Source organism: Lithobates pipiens, unplaced genomic scaffold (genome assembly GCF_037356315.1).
Source record: "Lithobates pipiens isolate NorthernLeopardFrog02 unplaced genomic scaffold, aLitPip1_a1.2 Scaffold_13, whole genome shotgun sequence".
In the NCBI taxonomy this organism is placed as follows: domain Eukaryota; kingdom Metazoa; phylum Chordata; class Amphibia; order Anura; family Ranidae; genus Lithobates; species Lithobates pipiens.
Window position 1 is genome coordinate 289,172,525 of NW_027507718.1, and position 13,706 is coordinate 289,186,230.

The 13,706-nt window shown below is 42.1% G+C and overlaps 1 protein-coding gene across 1 annotated transcript in view; it reads left to right on the top strand.

The window, feature by feature from the left end:
- LOC143975886 (uncharacterized) overlaps nucleotides 1-13,706 on the top strand; it is a 62,718-nt gene that overhangs the window by 38,590 nt on the left and 10,422 nt on the right. The window contains exons 4-5 of the mRNA XM_077478437.1: nucleotides 3,520-3,654; nucleotides 11,188-11,255. Of these exons, the coding sequence (XP_077334563.1) occupies nucleotides 3,520-3,654; nucleotides 11,188-11,255 (203 nt within the window). The remainder of the gene's footprint in view (nucleotides 1-3,519; nucleotides 3,655-11,187; nucleotides 11,256-13,706) is intronic.

Genomic DNA, 13,706 nt, shown 5'->3' on the forward strand with positions numbered 1-13,706 from the left:
TGAAAATAATTATTTTATCCCCTGCAGATTTTGGAAGTTTGCCCACTTACAAAGAAATGAAGGTTCTATATTTGTTATCATAGGTGTATTTTAAATGATAGAGACAGAATATCAACCAAAAATCCAGAAAAAACACGTGATTAAAATGTTATAAATTGAGTTGCAGTTCAGTGAGTAAAATAAGTATTTGATCCCCTACCAACCAACAATAATTCTGGCTCCCACAGGCAGGCTACAGTACATGCTCATGTGGTACACAGATTAGTTCTGTCAATTTTAGAAGGTGCTCCTAAGGACTACTTGTTATATGTATAAAAGACCCCTGTCTACAGAATCGCTTTCTTCCATTTAAACCTCACTGTGGGCAAGACCAAAGAGCGTCATGGACAAGATTGTAGACCTGCACAAGGCTGGAATGGGCTACAAGACCATCAACAAGAAGCTTGGTGAGAAGGAGACAACTGTTGCATTGATTATTGGCAAATACAAAATAACTATCAATCTCCCTCGGTCTGGAGCTCCATGGATTGAAATCCTGCAGCACCTGCAAAGTCCCCCTCCTCATGAAGGCACATGTACATGCCCGTCTGAAGTTTGCCAATGAAAATCTAAATGATTCAGAGAAGGATTGGGTGAAAGTGCTGGAGTCAGATGAAACCAAAATTTTGCTCTTTGGCATTAACTTGATTTGCTGTGTTTGGAGGAAGAAAAATGCTGGCTATGACCCTAAGAACAGCATCCCAACAGTCAAGCACGGATGTGGAAACATTGTGCTTTGGAGCTGTTTCTCTGCTAAAGGTACAGGCCGACTTTGCCACATTGAGGGGCCAATGGACAGGGCCACGTATTGTAAAATCTTGGATGAGAACCTTTTTCCCTCAGCCAGAACATTGGTCGTGGATGGGTCTTCCGGCATGGCATTGACCCAAAACAAAGGAGTGGCTCAAGAAGAAGCACATTAAGGTCTCCAGACATTAATCCTGCAGAAAATTTATGGAGGGAGCTGAAACTTCAATTTGTCAAGCGACAGCCAACAAACCTTAAAGGCTTAGAGAAGATCTGTAAAGAAGAGTGGGCCAAAATCCTTCCTGAAATGTGTGCACAACTGGTAACCAACTACAAGAAACATCTTACCTCTGTGTTTGGCAACAAGGGTTTCTCCACCAAGTACTAAGTCATGTTTTGCTTGGGATCAAATACTTATTTTACTCACTGAACTGCAACTCAATTTATAACATTTGTATCATTTGTTTTTTCTGGATTTTTGGTTGCTTTTCTGTCTCTATCATTTAGCTTCTTGCTGATGGTCTTGTAGCCCATTCCAGCCTTGTGCAGGTCTAAAATCTTGTCCCTGACGTCCATTGACAGCTCTTTGGTCTTGCCCACAATAGTGAGGTTTGAATGGAAGATAGAGATTCTGTGGACAGGGGTCTTTCATACATATAACAAGTAGTCGTTAGGAGCACCTTCTTAAATTGACAGGACTAATCTGTATACCACATGAGCACATACTGTAGCCAGTCTGTGGGAGCCAGAATTATTATTGGTTAGTAGAGGATCAAATACTTATTTTACTCACTGAACTACACCTCAATTTATAACATTTGTATCACGTGTATTTTTTCTGGATTTGTGGTTGATATTCTGTCTCTATCATTTAAAATACACCTATGATAAAAATGATAGACTCTTTATTTCTTTGTTATTGGGCAAACTTACAAAATCTGCAGGGGATCAAATAATTATTTTCCCCATTGTACATATATGCCAGCAGTGAGTGCCTACAGTACACCAAACTTTCCCCCATAGTTTGAGTTGGACACCCATCACTACCCGCAGGGTCATACCACCTGTTTTAGCAATGACCTGTATCTGTCCTTCTGCTTTCAGTACTTCTCTGTGTCAGTGAACTCCAATAATTGCTGCTTTCACACTGAAGTACCATATAAGCCATATTACATTACACACTGCTGCTCACTACACAACCCAGAAAAATAACACTGTCCTACTACATACCATTCTATGAGTTCATACATTGACTAATGTGTTCTAGAAAGCCTCTCCTTTATATATTAATAAAACAGTATTGCTCAACTCATTCAATTTGGCAGTAATTAAAAGTGTTTTCTTTAGGAAATACCCTTCCATCCAGTATGGCAGGTGCCATTTTTTTCTGGCGTAATTACATTTTCTTAAAAAAGAGTTTTAGATATAAATATCTGGAACAATGTAACTATGTAGAAACCATAGCTGGTCAATGCCCCTTGAAGCTGGAAAGTGGACACCGATACTCCAGTGATCTTCACTTGCTCTTGGATCCTGCACTGTGCGGCTGGCCTGATGTATTTTGAATACAAGAGGTCGACCGCTCAGCCTAGGGACAGTGGTGGTGCGTCCATAAGGGTGCACGGGCGCCACCCCCTCTCTCCAGCCACCCCTCTATCACCAATAGATAGATTCATGCATTGCATGAATCTATCTATGGCCGCTGCTGCCACCCCCTATTCAGGCGCCCGTCCCCTTTTCGTGAGGGTATTTTTTTTAAGCCCCTGATTAGAGCCATAGACTCTAATAGGCGTCAAAAAAGGTAAACAGCAAGCGACATGCTTGGCGCTTGCAGTTCACTGAGCTGTGTTAGAAACACTGAACCGCCTCTCTGCCAATCAGGTCCTCGGGTCTGTTAACCCGTCACTTGATTGGCTGAAATGACAGGCAGGGGAGAAGCGGATGGGAGAAGACATCGAGGACATTGAGGAAACCGCTCGCTGCTGTCACTCACTGCCCCACCCAGAAAGGGTAAGTGCCAGGCAGACGCCGGACAGGGGGGCACAGTGGCAGCATTCAATGGGCACAGTGACAGCATTCGATGGCACAGTGGCAGCATTCGATGGCACAGTGGCAGCATTCGATGGCTCAGTGGGAGCATTCGATGGCACAGTGGGAGCATTCGATGGCACAGTGGGAGCATTAGATGGCACAGTGGGAGCATTAGATGGTGCAGTGGGGGCATTTGATGGTGCAGTGGCGGCATTTGATGGCACAGTGGCGGCGTTGGATGGCACAGTGGCGGCGTTTGATGGCACAGTGGCAGCGTTTGATGGCACAGTGGCAGCGCTTGATGGCACAGTGGCAGCGTTTGATGGGCACAGTGGCGGCATTTGATGAGCACAGTGGCGGCATTTGATGAGCACAGTGGCGGCATTTGATGGCACAGTGGCGGCAAATGATGGGCACAGTGGCTGCGTTTGATGGTACAGTGAGGCTGCAATTGCTGTTTTTTTTTTTCAGTTTGTTTGCCCCCCCCCCAAAAAAAAATTTGAGCACCAGCCGCCACTGCCTAGGAACCATTCAAGAAATGCAAAGCATTCTCTGATTGGATGAGGTAGACAGGTGGGTCAGTGAAGTTTATATTTTACGTTTCATTATTAATAATGCTCATGAGGTTAATAGTTATCCACAGGACTAATCAGTCCTCCACTGCACATGTAAATAGCTCAACCTTCTTTTTCTTTCTTGCAGCCGATGTCAATCAAGTTTTGATAGGTGCTGTGATTGGATCAATAACTGCAGCATTTCTGGTTGTGACTGCTGTAATAGTTTACTTTAAAAAGTATCGCAAACCATCACAAGCACCAGTTGAGAAACCATCTGTGGGTAAGCATTAACTCAAAGTTTGGGGGAAAAAATTGAATAATAGACATGGGGGGCTTTTAGAATAACAAGAAGAATGGCTGAACTTAGCTCCTAATTGTCCCTCTTTTTTGAGCTCAATTTCTCTGTCTCTCTTTTTCTCCTTAGTCATTCCTTTTTTTTGCCTGATATATGGTTGTCTATTAAAAAAAAAAAAATGTCCATTGCCTACACACTTTTTGATTAAAGATGTCCGTCTTTATCAGCTAAGAATGATTGGTGGTATGCTACAGTACAGCAGGACATAAACTGGTCTATGGCAGAGTCATGGGAGCTGACTTCAGTTCAAACGTAATTCAATCCATAGAAATAATATTTCATTGCAGACATTCTAGGCTCACGCTTTTCTGTCAGCAAAGCATTGCACTTGTATATGCAGCAGCTCACTAATAAGATAAAGTACCAAATACAGACATCCATGACATGAGCTTTAACCACTTGACATCTGGAAGATTTATCCCCCTTTATGTCCAGGCCATTTTTTTGCGATACAGAGCTGCATTATTTTAACTGACAATTGTGCAGTCGTGCCACACTGTACCCAACTAAAATCCTTGTCATTTTTTTCCCCACAAATAGAGCTTTCTTTTGGTGGTATTTGGTCACCTCTGCAGTTTTTCTTTTTTGCGCTATAAACAAAAAAAAGAACGACAATTTTGAAAAAAGATATAGATTTTTTAATTTCTGCTATAAAACACATCCAATAAAAAATGTAAAAAATCGAATTTCTTCAGAAATTTAGGCCAATATATATTCTGCTACATATTTTTGGCAAAAAAAAAAAATCCCAATAAGCGTATATATATATTGATTGGGTTGCGCAAAAGTTATAGTGTCTACAAACGATGGAATTTTTTTTTCACTAGTAATGGCGGTGATCAACGACTTATAGCGGGACTGCAATATTGCCACGGATAAGGCTCCTTTCACACATGCGGACGATATGTCCGTATTTCATCCATCCGTTTGCGGATGAAATACAGACATACATGCATCCCTATGGGATAGCGGGTGTCTGCGGATGAACATCTTCTTTCTATCCGTCTGCAGAGCGGATCGGATGAACACGGACATACGGGCCGTGCTCATCCGATCCCCATAGAGGAGAGCGGAGAGCTGACAGGGCGGTCCCTGCACAGTGTGCGGAGACCGCCCTGTCCGCCGCCGGCTCAGCGGGGACAACAGAGCGATCCCCGCTGAGTGAGCGGATCATCACGGGGCGGATCATTACTGATCTGCCCCGTGTGAAAGGGGCCTTAATCGGAAACACTTAGGGACAGGCTTTGTTAAAGCTCTCCGAATGCCAAGCAAAGTTGCTGTTGCTCTTTCTCATTGATATCCTATGCCTACAATTACTTTGATTATTGTACTAAAGGTAATGACCTCACATTTGCCTAAAGCTGGCCATACACCTTTAGATTATCTGCAGATTTTCTATGGTTAGATGGAAAAATGGGAAATTCCTCTATTCACACAGCTTAGCGAACATTGAGAAATCTGTTGCACTTTTTCCATCTAACCATAGAAAATCTGAAGATAATCTATAGGTGTATGGGCAGCTTTAGCTATACCTTGTTGGTCTGTTAATTGCAAAACATTTAGTAAAGAATTATTTGCTTACTGTGTCATAGTTTGGTGTCTGTATTGTTACAGTCAGAAATGTCTGAACTAGTGGTGTCAGAGGGGTCAGGAGACTTGCAAGGTCAGGGCAACCACTATGGTCAAGCATCTTTAAGTGGCCCTCAGGGGGGTAGCACTACATACTCATCTACTCATGCTTGTTCTGGGTCAGTGACTATATAATATTGAAGCCAGACATAACCAAACTAGCTTTTTCAGAGCACTTGTAATTGCAGTCTCAGAATTTCTCATGAGTCTGACATCTTTTAACCCATTCACTAAAATTTCATATAAAATCTAACATGTTAATGAAAGTCATTTTCAATAATTTTAACCGCTTGCCGACCAGTGCATGAAGATATATTTCAGCACAATGGCACAGCTGCGCAAACGGGGGGAAACCTGTATGTCCCCTTTAAGACAAGTCATTGTGGGCGCGCATGCACCCGTCGCGTACTGTGTGACCGTGCCCGCGGGTCCCGCAGACTTGATGTCCGTCGGTCTCTCGTGATCGTGTCACGGAGCAGCAGAACAGGGAAACAAGGCATTTCCCTGTTCTGCCTTGGGAGCAGTGATCACTGTCATGTCAGTGGTAGCCCATCCCCCTCACAGTTAGAATCACTCCGTAGGACACACTTAACCCCTTGATCGCCCCCTAGTGTTTAACCCCCTTCCTGTCAGTGTCATTTATACAGTGATCAGTGCATTTTTATAGTATCGATCGCTGTATAAATGACAATGGTCCCAAAATAGTGTCAAAAGTGTCCGATGTGTCCATCATATCTTGTCGTAGTCACGATTAAAAACGCAGCTCGCCACCATTACTAATAATAAAAGAAAATTAATAATAAAAATGCTATAAATCTATCCCCTATTTTGTAGACGCTATAAATTTTGCGTAAACCAATCAATACAGTGGGGACGTAAAGTATTCAGACCCCCTTAAATTTTTCACTCTTTGTTATATTGCAGCCATTTGCTAGAATCATTTAAGTTCATTTTTTTCCTCATTAATGTACACACATCACCCCATGTTGACAGAAAAACACAGAATTGTTGACATTTTTGCAGATTTATTAAAAAATAAAAAACTGAATAATCACATGGTCCTAAGTATTCAGACCCTTTGCTCAGTATTTAGTAGAAGCACAGTTTTGATCTAATACAGCCATGAGTCTTTTTTGGAAAGATGCAACAAGTTTTTCACACCTGGATTTGGGGATCCTCTGCCATTCCTCCTTGAAGATCCTCTCCAGTTCTGTCAGGTTGGATGGTAAACGTTGGTGGACAGCCATTTTTAGGTCTCTCCAGAGATGCTCAATTGGGTTTAAGTCAGAGCTCTGGCTGGGTCATTCAAGAACAGTCACGGAGTTGTTGTGAAGCCACTTCTTCATTATTTTAGCTGTGTGCTTAGGGTCATTGCCTTGTTGGAAGATAAACCTTTGTCCCAGTCTGAGGTCCTGAGCACTCTGAAGAAGATTTTCATCCAGGATATCCCTGTACTTGGCCTTATTCACCTTTCCCTCTATTTCAACCCGTCTTCCTGTCCCTGCAGCTGAAAAACACCCCACAGCATGATGCTGCCACCACCATGCTTCACTGTTGAGACTGTATTGGACAGGTGATGAGCAGTGCCTGGTTTTCTCCACACATACATCTTAGAATTAAGACTTAGAAAACTTAGAAAAAGTTTTATCTTGGTCCCATCAGACCAGAGAATCTTATTTCTCACCATCTTGGAGTCCTTTTTCCTGTTTTTTTCTTTTTTTTTAGCAAACTCCATGTGGGCTTTCATGTGTCTTGCACTGAGGAGAGGCTTCTGTTGGGCCACTCTGCCATAAAGCCCCCAACTTGTGGAGGGTTGCAGTGATGGTTGACGTTCTACAACTTTCTCCCATCTACCGACTGCATCTCTGGAGCTCAGCGACAGTGATCTTTGGGTTCTTCTTTACCTCTCTCACCAAGGCTCTTCTGCCCTGATAGCTCAGTTTGACTGGACAGCCAGCTCTAGGGTCATCCCAAACATCTTCCATTTAAGGATTATGGAGGCCACTGTGCTTTTAGGAACCTTAAGTGCAGCAGAAGTTTTTGTAACCTTGGCCAGATCTGTGCTTTGCCACAATTCTGTCTCTGAGCTCTTCATGCAGTTCCTTTGACCTCATGATTCTCATGCACTGTGAGCTGTAAGGTCTTATATAGACAGGTGTGCGGCTTTCCTAATGAAGTCCAATGAGTAAAATCAAACACAGCTGGACTCAAATGATAGAACCTCATCTCAAGGATGATCAGAAGAAATGGACAGCTCCTGAGTTAAATATATGAGTATCACAGCAAAGGGTCTGAATACTTAGGACCATGTGATATTTCCGTTTTTCTTTTTTAATAAATCTGCAAAAAATGTCAACAATTCTGTGTTTTTCTGTAAATATGGGGTGCTGTGTGTACATTAATGAGGAAAAAAATGAACTTAAATGATTTTTTTTTTTTTTTTTTTTACCAAAAATATGTAGAAGAATGCATATCAGCCTAAACTGAGAAAGATTTTTTTCTTATATATTTTTGGGGGATATTTATTATAGCAAAAAGTAAAAAATATTGCTTTTTTTTCAAATTTTTTCTCTTTTTTTGTTTATAGCGCAAAAATAAAAGGTGATCAAATACCACCAAAAGAAAGTTCTATTTGTGGGAAAAAAAGGACATAAATTTTGTTTGGATGCAACGTTACATAACCGCACAATTGTCAGTTAAAGAGACGCAGTGCCGTATCGCAAAAAGTGCTCTGGTCAAGAAGGGGGTACATTCTTCCGGGGCTGAAGTGGTTAAAGCCCAACTCTGCACTCTGAGAAAAAAATTATCTCTCGGAGTGCGTCTGTGCTTACATTGCAAAGATTACTAGCTTGCAGTGGCAGCCCGTGCATTGTGGCCGCCCTCCCTATCCATGCACCCAGGACGGTGGGCGCATTAAATCCTACGGCGGAGGGGGCGTGTTTTTTGAAGCACCTTATTACAGCCAGAGACTCTAATAGGCTTCAAAATAGGGTGGGCTCGGGGCACAGAGCATTGCGTCCGGAGCCCACCCAGTTGTGTTGCAACAGCGAATGAATATTCACTGTTGCAACACTGATCCTTCTCCTCCAGGCCAATCGGGAAACGGGTCTGATACCCATCACCTGATTGGCTGAAAGGGAAGCCGATCCTATTGGATGCCTAGGAGGAGGGGAGGAGATGCATAGCGGAAGCCGCCATGATTTCAGAAGAGAAAGGGACACAGGAGATGCTGCCAGATGTCCACTGCAGCTTGATCCGCTGCCCGATGTGCCCGCTGATCCTCGCCAATGTATGCCTGCTGATCCCTGATGCTGTGTGCCCGCCGATCCCTGATATGCCCGCCTATCCCCTCCGCCGATGGGGTAAGTGCCGGTGGACCAGCAGACAGCGGTGGGGGAGGTTTGAGGTGCTGCGGGAGGGGGGGAGTTATTTGCTGCCCCCCCCCCCAAACAAAAAAACACCAGCCACCACTGCTAGCTTGTCTTTTCCAGGGAAAGAGAAACAGTTTTACTTGATCCTCCACTCCCCTGGCAGACAGCCTTTGATCAGGTAGTGGACTATGTCTCAGCTTCCTCAAGTTCACAGAAGGGTTTTGGACTCTGCTCTGGTCTTGATGAAGTCAGGACCCTAGAGCGCTAGAGTGAATGGGCGCAGAAGGTGCAGGGAAGGGTCTAGCTACTGGGAGGAGTGGAAGATCGGGCAAGTATAGCTCCTTAATTATTCCCCTAGGCATAAACAAATAACTCTTGAAGTGCATGCACAGCCCCACTGCAAAGCATTATTTTTTATTTGCCCAGAGTTGGGCTTTAATCTGCAGCTTTCATTAAAATTACATTCTGGTAGTTAGCTTGCCAAAAGGATCCTTGTGCAGGGCAGGCACTACCTTTTATCAGGTGATACCGCTCTGTCACCGAACTGTGCTTTTGCATAGTCACACAGGCTGGAGACTACATTACACAGGCTTAGTCCATAGATAGATAGACAGATAGATAGATATGCAAAGAAGGTGTAAACAAGTACTGTATTCTATCTAAAATAAATGCGTGCATTAGCAATTTAATGAGATCAGTAGGGGTTTTCATTTACATCTACTTTAATACGGAAACAAAAGGAGATTTTGGAGAACAGATAAGGGGTGATGTGCCTAAAAATAGTTGTAAACATTAGCTGCCCTCTGTAAATAGAACTTTAGAAGTTTTACAATGCAATATACCTGCTTATGTTGTGCCATGGACCTCGGTCAGCAGAAAAGGTTGATGGTTTGCATATTTTACATCTGGCCATATGTTGAAATCTATAGTGAATGCTTCTAAAACAGTTCATGACCATTTTGATCTTAACCCCTTCACGCCTAATGCCCTGTACACACGGTCAGACTTTCCGATGGAAATGTGCAATCGGATCGTGTGTGGGCTCCATCGGACTTTTTCCGTCTGAATTTCCGACACACAAAGTTTGAGAGCTGGATCTAAAATTTTCCATCAACAAAATCTGATCGTTTAAATTCCGATCGTGTGTAGACAATTCCGAAAGACAAAGTACCATGCATGCTCAGAATAAATTATGAGACAAAAGTTATTGGCTACTGGCCTGTTTATAGTGCCGTTGTACATGTTTTACGTCACCGCGTTCAGAACAATCAGATTTTCCGACAACTGTGTGCAACCGTGTGTATGTTAGACAAGTTTGGAAGTTTGCGCCAAAATCTGTCGGAAAAAATCAGTCGGAAAGTCTGACCGTGTGTCAGTGTCATATGCAGCCTTGTCCATCATTGCACCCTTGTCAGTGCAATTTGCAGCTTTGTTCATCATTTTCAGCCTTGTCAGCTTTATTTGCAGCTTGCCTTTTAAAAATGGTGCCGCCGAGATACAGAGCCGGATGTCCGGTGTGTCTCAGCGGCACTCAGTAGTTCTCGGCAACTTTCGGCCGCCTTCGCTCATTCTCAGCAGCTTTCGGCCATTCTGGGAAGCTTTCGGGCCGCCGAGAACGACTGAAGGCGGCCTAACGCTACCGAGAACGGCCGAATGTCCCTCATTTTGGTCTGATCTATATAGTTGTATATAAAATGCACTTTTCTATCTTTCAAAAAGTGTTTCCCAGTGATAAACCTTTCATCCAATTTCTAAATTGCTGCATTTGTAAATGTTAAAAGCCAATATAAAGGAATAGTAGTGGTTAAAAAAAAGCCCTTGTGGATTTCATTAACCTTTTTTGGGGTTAATTCTCCTTTAAGGGGGTGTGGAAGGGAGCGTGTCTTATGCCTACATACATTTGCTAGTAGGTGTCCCTCATTCCCATCTCAACATGTTGGGAGGTATGTAACCCCTCTACTACAGAAGGATTGTTAATCCTCATGTTCCTAGAAACTAGTAAATAGGAAAATATCTCATATTTACTTGTTAATTTTTTTCATTTCTTGAGTTACTTCCTGATTTTATGCCTAGGCAAATTATGTTAAACATCCCAGGAGTCTTCGGAAGGGTTAACAGCTGGGTTACTTTTTAAATAACCTAGGGGTCTTCAGGCGTTTTCTTAGGAAAGCCCACTCTCCTACATGCATGCTTGAGCAAAGGGCAGATTGATTCTAGCCAGGAAATAAATGCTAAATGAACCATTTGCCCTTACTCAACTTGGCCACAGTCAGAAATGCTAGGGGATTGTTTTTCAAAGTGATTTCTCAGCAAAATAAGCATGGGGACATGGATGGATGGATGAGTTTGCTTTGAATATAAAAAAATGAATTAAATAGTATTTTTGGTTTGTAGTACTCAGATCCAGTAAAGATTTACTTTAACATGAAATAAGTAGCTGCACTTTTCCTCTTTATAGATAAGGTCTCTAAGCCGATGTACAATATAGACAGAAGATTGCCATCTACTCCACCCCACAATTACCAGGTAATTTATTTATATTTAAAAGAAGACTTTTGTTTAGGCATAAAGGTGCATATAATGGATATACATCAGTTATGCTGTGAATTGCTTATGCTTTTCTCTATCATAATGTTTTGTATTGCCTGATATACAACTTTGCACCAGAAGAACTGACAAATCTGTATATGGAATACTTTCATGAAAATAAAGAGCAACATTTATGTAAACTGTGAATGTAACTGAAGGATTGCTTAACATGTAAACTTTATAGTAACAGCAAAAAATCAAAAACTGATCTCCAGTCAAGTAGGTAAAGTACTTGTCACTGTTCTCACTGCCACCATCTGATTAGCCAGTCTTGTCATACAAGCACCCCTGCTAAGGAACATATTTGTGTGTATATATATATATATATATACAGGTCCTTCTCAAAAAATTAGCATATTGTGATAAAGTTCATTATTTTCTGTAATGTACTGATAAACATTAGACTTTCATATATTTTAGATTCATTACACACAACTGAAGTAGTTCAAGCCTTTTCTTGTTTTAATATTGATGATTTTGGCATACAGCTCATGAAAACCCAAAATTCTATCTAAAAAAATTAGCATATCATGAAAAGGTTCTCTAAACAAGCTATTAACCTAATCATCTGAATCAACTAATTAACTCTAAACACCTGCAAAAGATTCCTGAGGCTTTTAAAAACTCCCAGCCTGGTTCATTACTCAAAACCGCAATCATGGGTAAGACTGCCGACCTGACTGCTGTCCAGAAGGCCATCATTGACACCCTCAAGCAAGAGGGTAAGACACAGAAAGAAATTTCTGAACGAATAGGCTGTTCCCAGAGTGCTGTATCAAGGCACCTCAGTGGGAAGTCTGTGGGAAGGAAAAAGTGTGGCAGAAAACGCTGCACAACGAGAAGAGGTGACCGGACCCTGAAGAAGATTGTGGAGAAGGACCGATTCCAGACCTTGGAGGACCTGCGGAAGCAGTGGACTGAGTCTGGAGTAGAAACATCCAGAGCCACCGTGAACAGGCGTGTGCAGGAAATGGGCTACAGGTGCCGCATTCGCCAGGTCAAGCCACTTTTGAACCAGAAACAGCGGCAGAAGCGCCTGACCTGGGCTACAGAGAAGCAGCACTAGACTGTTGCTCTGTGGTCCAAAGTACTTTTTTCGGATGAAAGCAAATTTTGCATGTCATTCGGAAATCAAGGTGCCAGAGTCTGGAGGAAGACTGGGGAGAGGGAAATGCCAAAATGCCTGAGGTCCAGTGTCAAGTACCCACAGTCAGTGATGGTCTGGGGTGCCATGTCAGCTGCTGGTGTTGGTCCTCTGTGTTTTATCAAGGGCAGGGTCAATGCAGCTAGCTATCAGGAGATTTTGGAGCACTTCATGCTTCCATCTGCTGAAAAGCTTTATGGAGATGAAGATTTCATTTTTCAGCACGACCTGGCACCTGCTCACAGTGCCAAAACCACTGGTAAATGGTTTACTGACCATGGTATTACTGTGCTCAATTGGCCTGCCAACTCTCCTGACCTGAACCCCATAGAGAATCTGTGGGATATTGGGAAGAGAAAGTTGAGAGACGCAAGACCCAACACTCTGGATGAGCTTAAGGCCGCTATCGAAGCATCCTGGGCCTCCATAACACCTCAGCAGTGCCACAGGCTGGTTGCCTCCATGCCACGCCGCATTGAAGCAGTCATTTCTGCAAAAGGATTCCAGACCAAGTATTGAGTGCATAACTGAACATAATTATTTGAAGGTTGACTTTTTTTGTATTAAAAACACTTTTCTTTTATTGGTCGGATGAACTATGCTAATTTTTTGAGATAGGATTTTTGGGTTTTCAGGAGCTGAAGAAAAGGCTTGAACTACTTCAGTTGTGTGTAATGAATCTAAAATATATGAAAGTCTAATGTTTATCAGTACATTACAGAAAATAATGAACTTTATCACAATATGCTAATTTTTTGAGAAGGACCTGTATGTATATATATATATATATATATATCTATATATATATATATATATATATATATATATATATATATATATATATATATATATATCTATATATAGTTAGCGCTGCATAAATGGCGCTATATAAGTACCTTAAATAATAATAATAATAATATTCAGGCCCTGGACCTCCTTCCAGGCTAGGCTAAAGTACACTTGTCAGCACTATAATTTTACTGAACAATCTCCAGGCCTACTGTTCTGTTTCAAATGCCGCTTTTAGCATTGACAACACCTCCTTAGATTCAGTCTGTGTACAGTATGGTCACCTGCTGACTTGGCAGCATCCACGGGCAAATTAACTTTTTAACAAGAAGCTGAATCGGACACAATTTTCTCCAGATAATTGCAGTACAGATTATATTTTTCCAGTCTTTTAAAGTTGTATTAAACCCCAAACCAAAAATTTAGTATATTGTAGTTTACCAAGCATTATACAG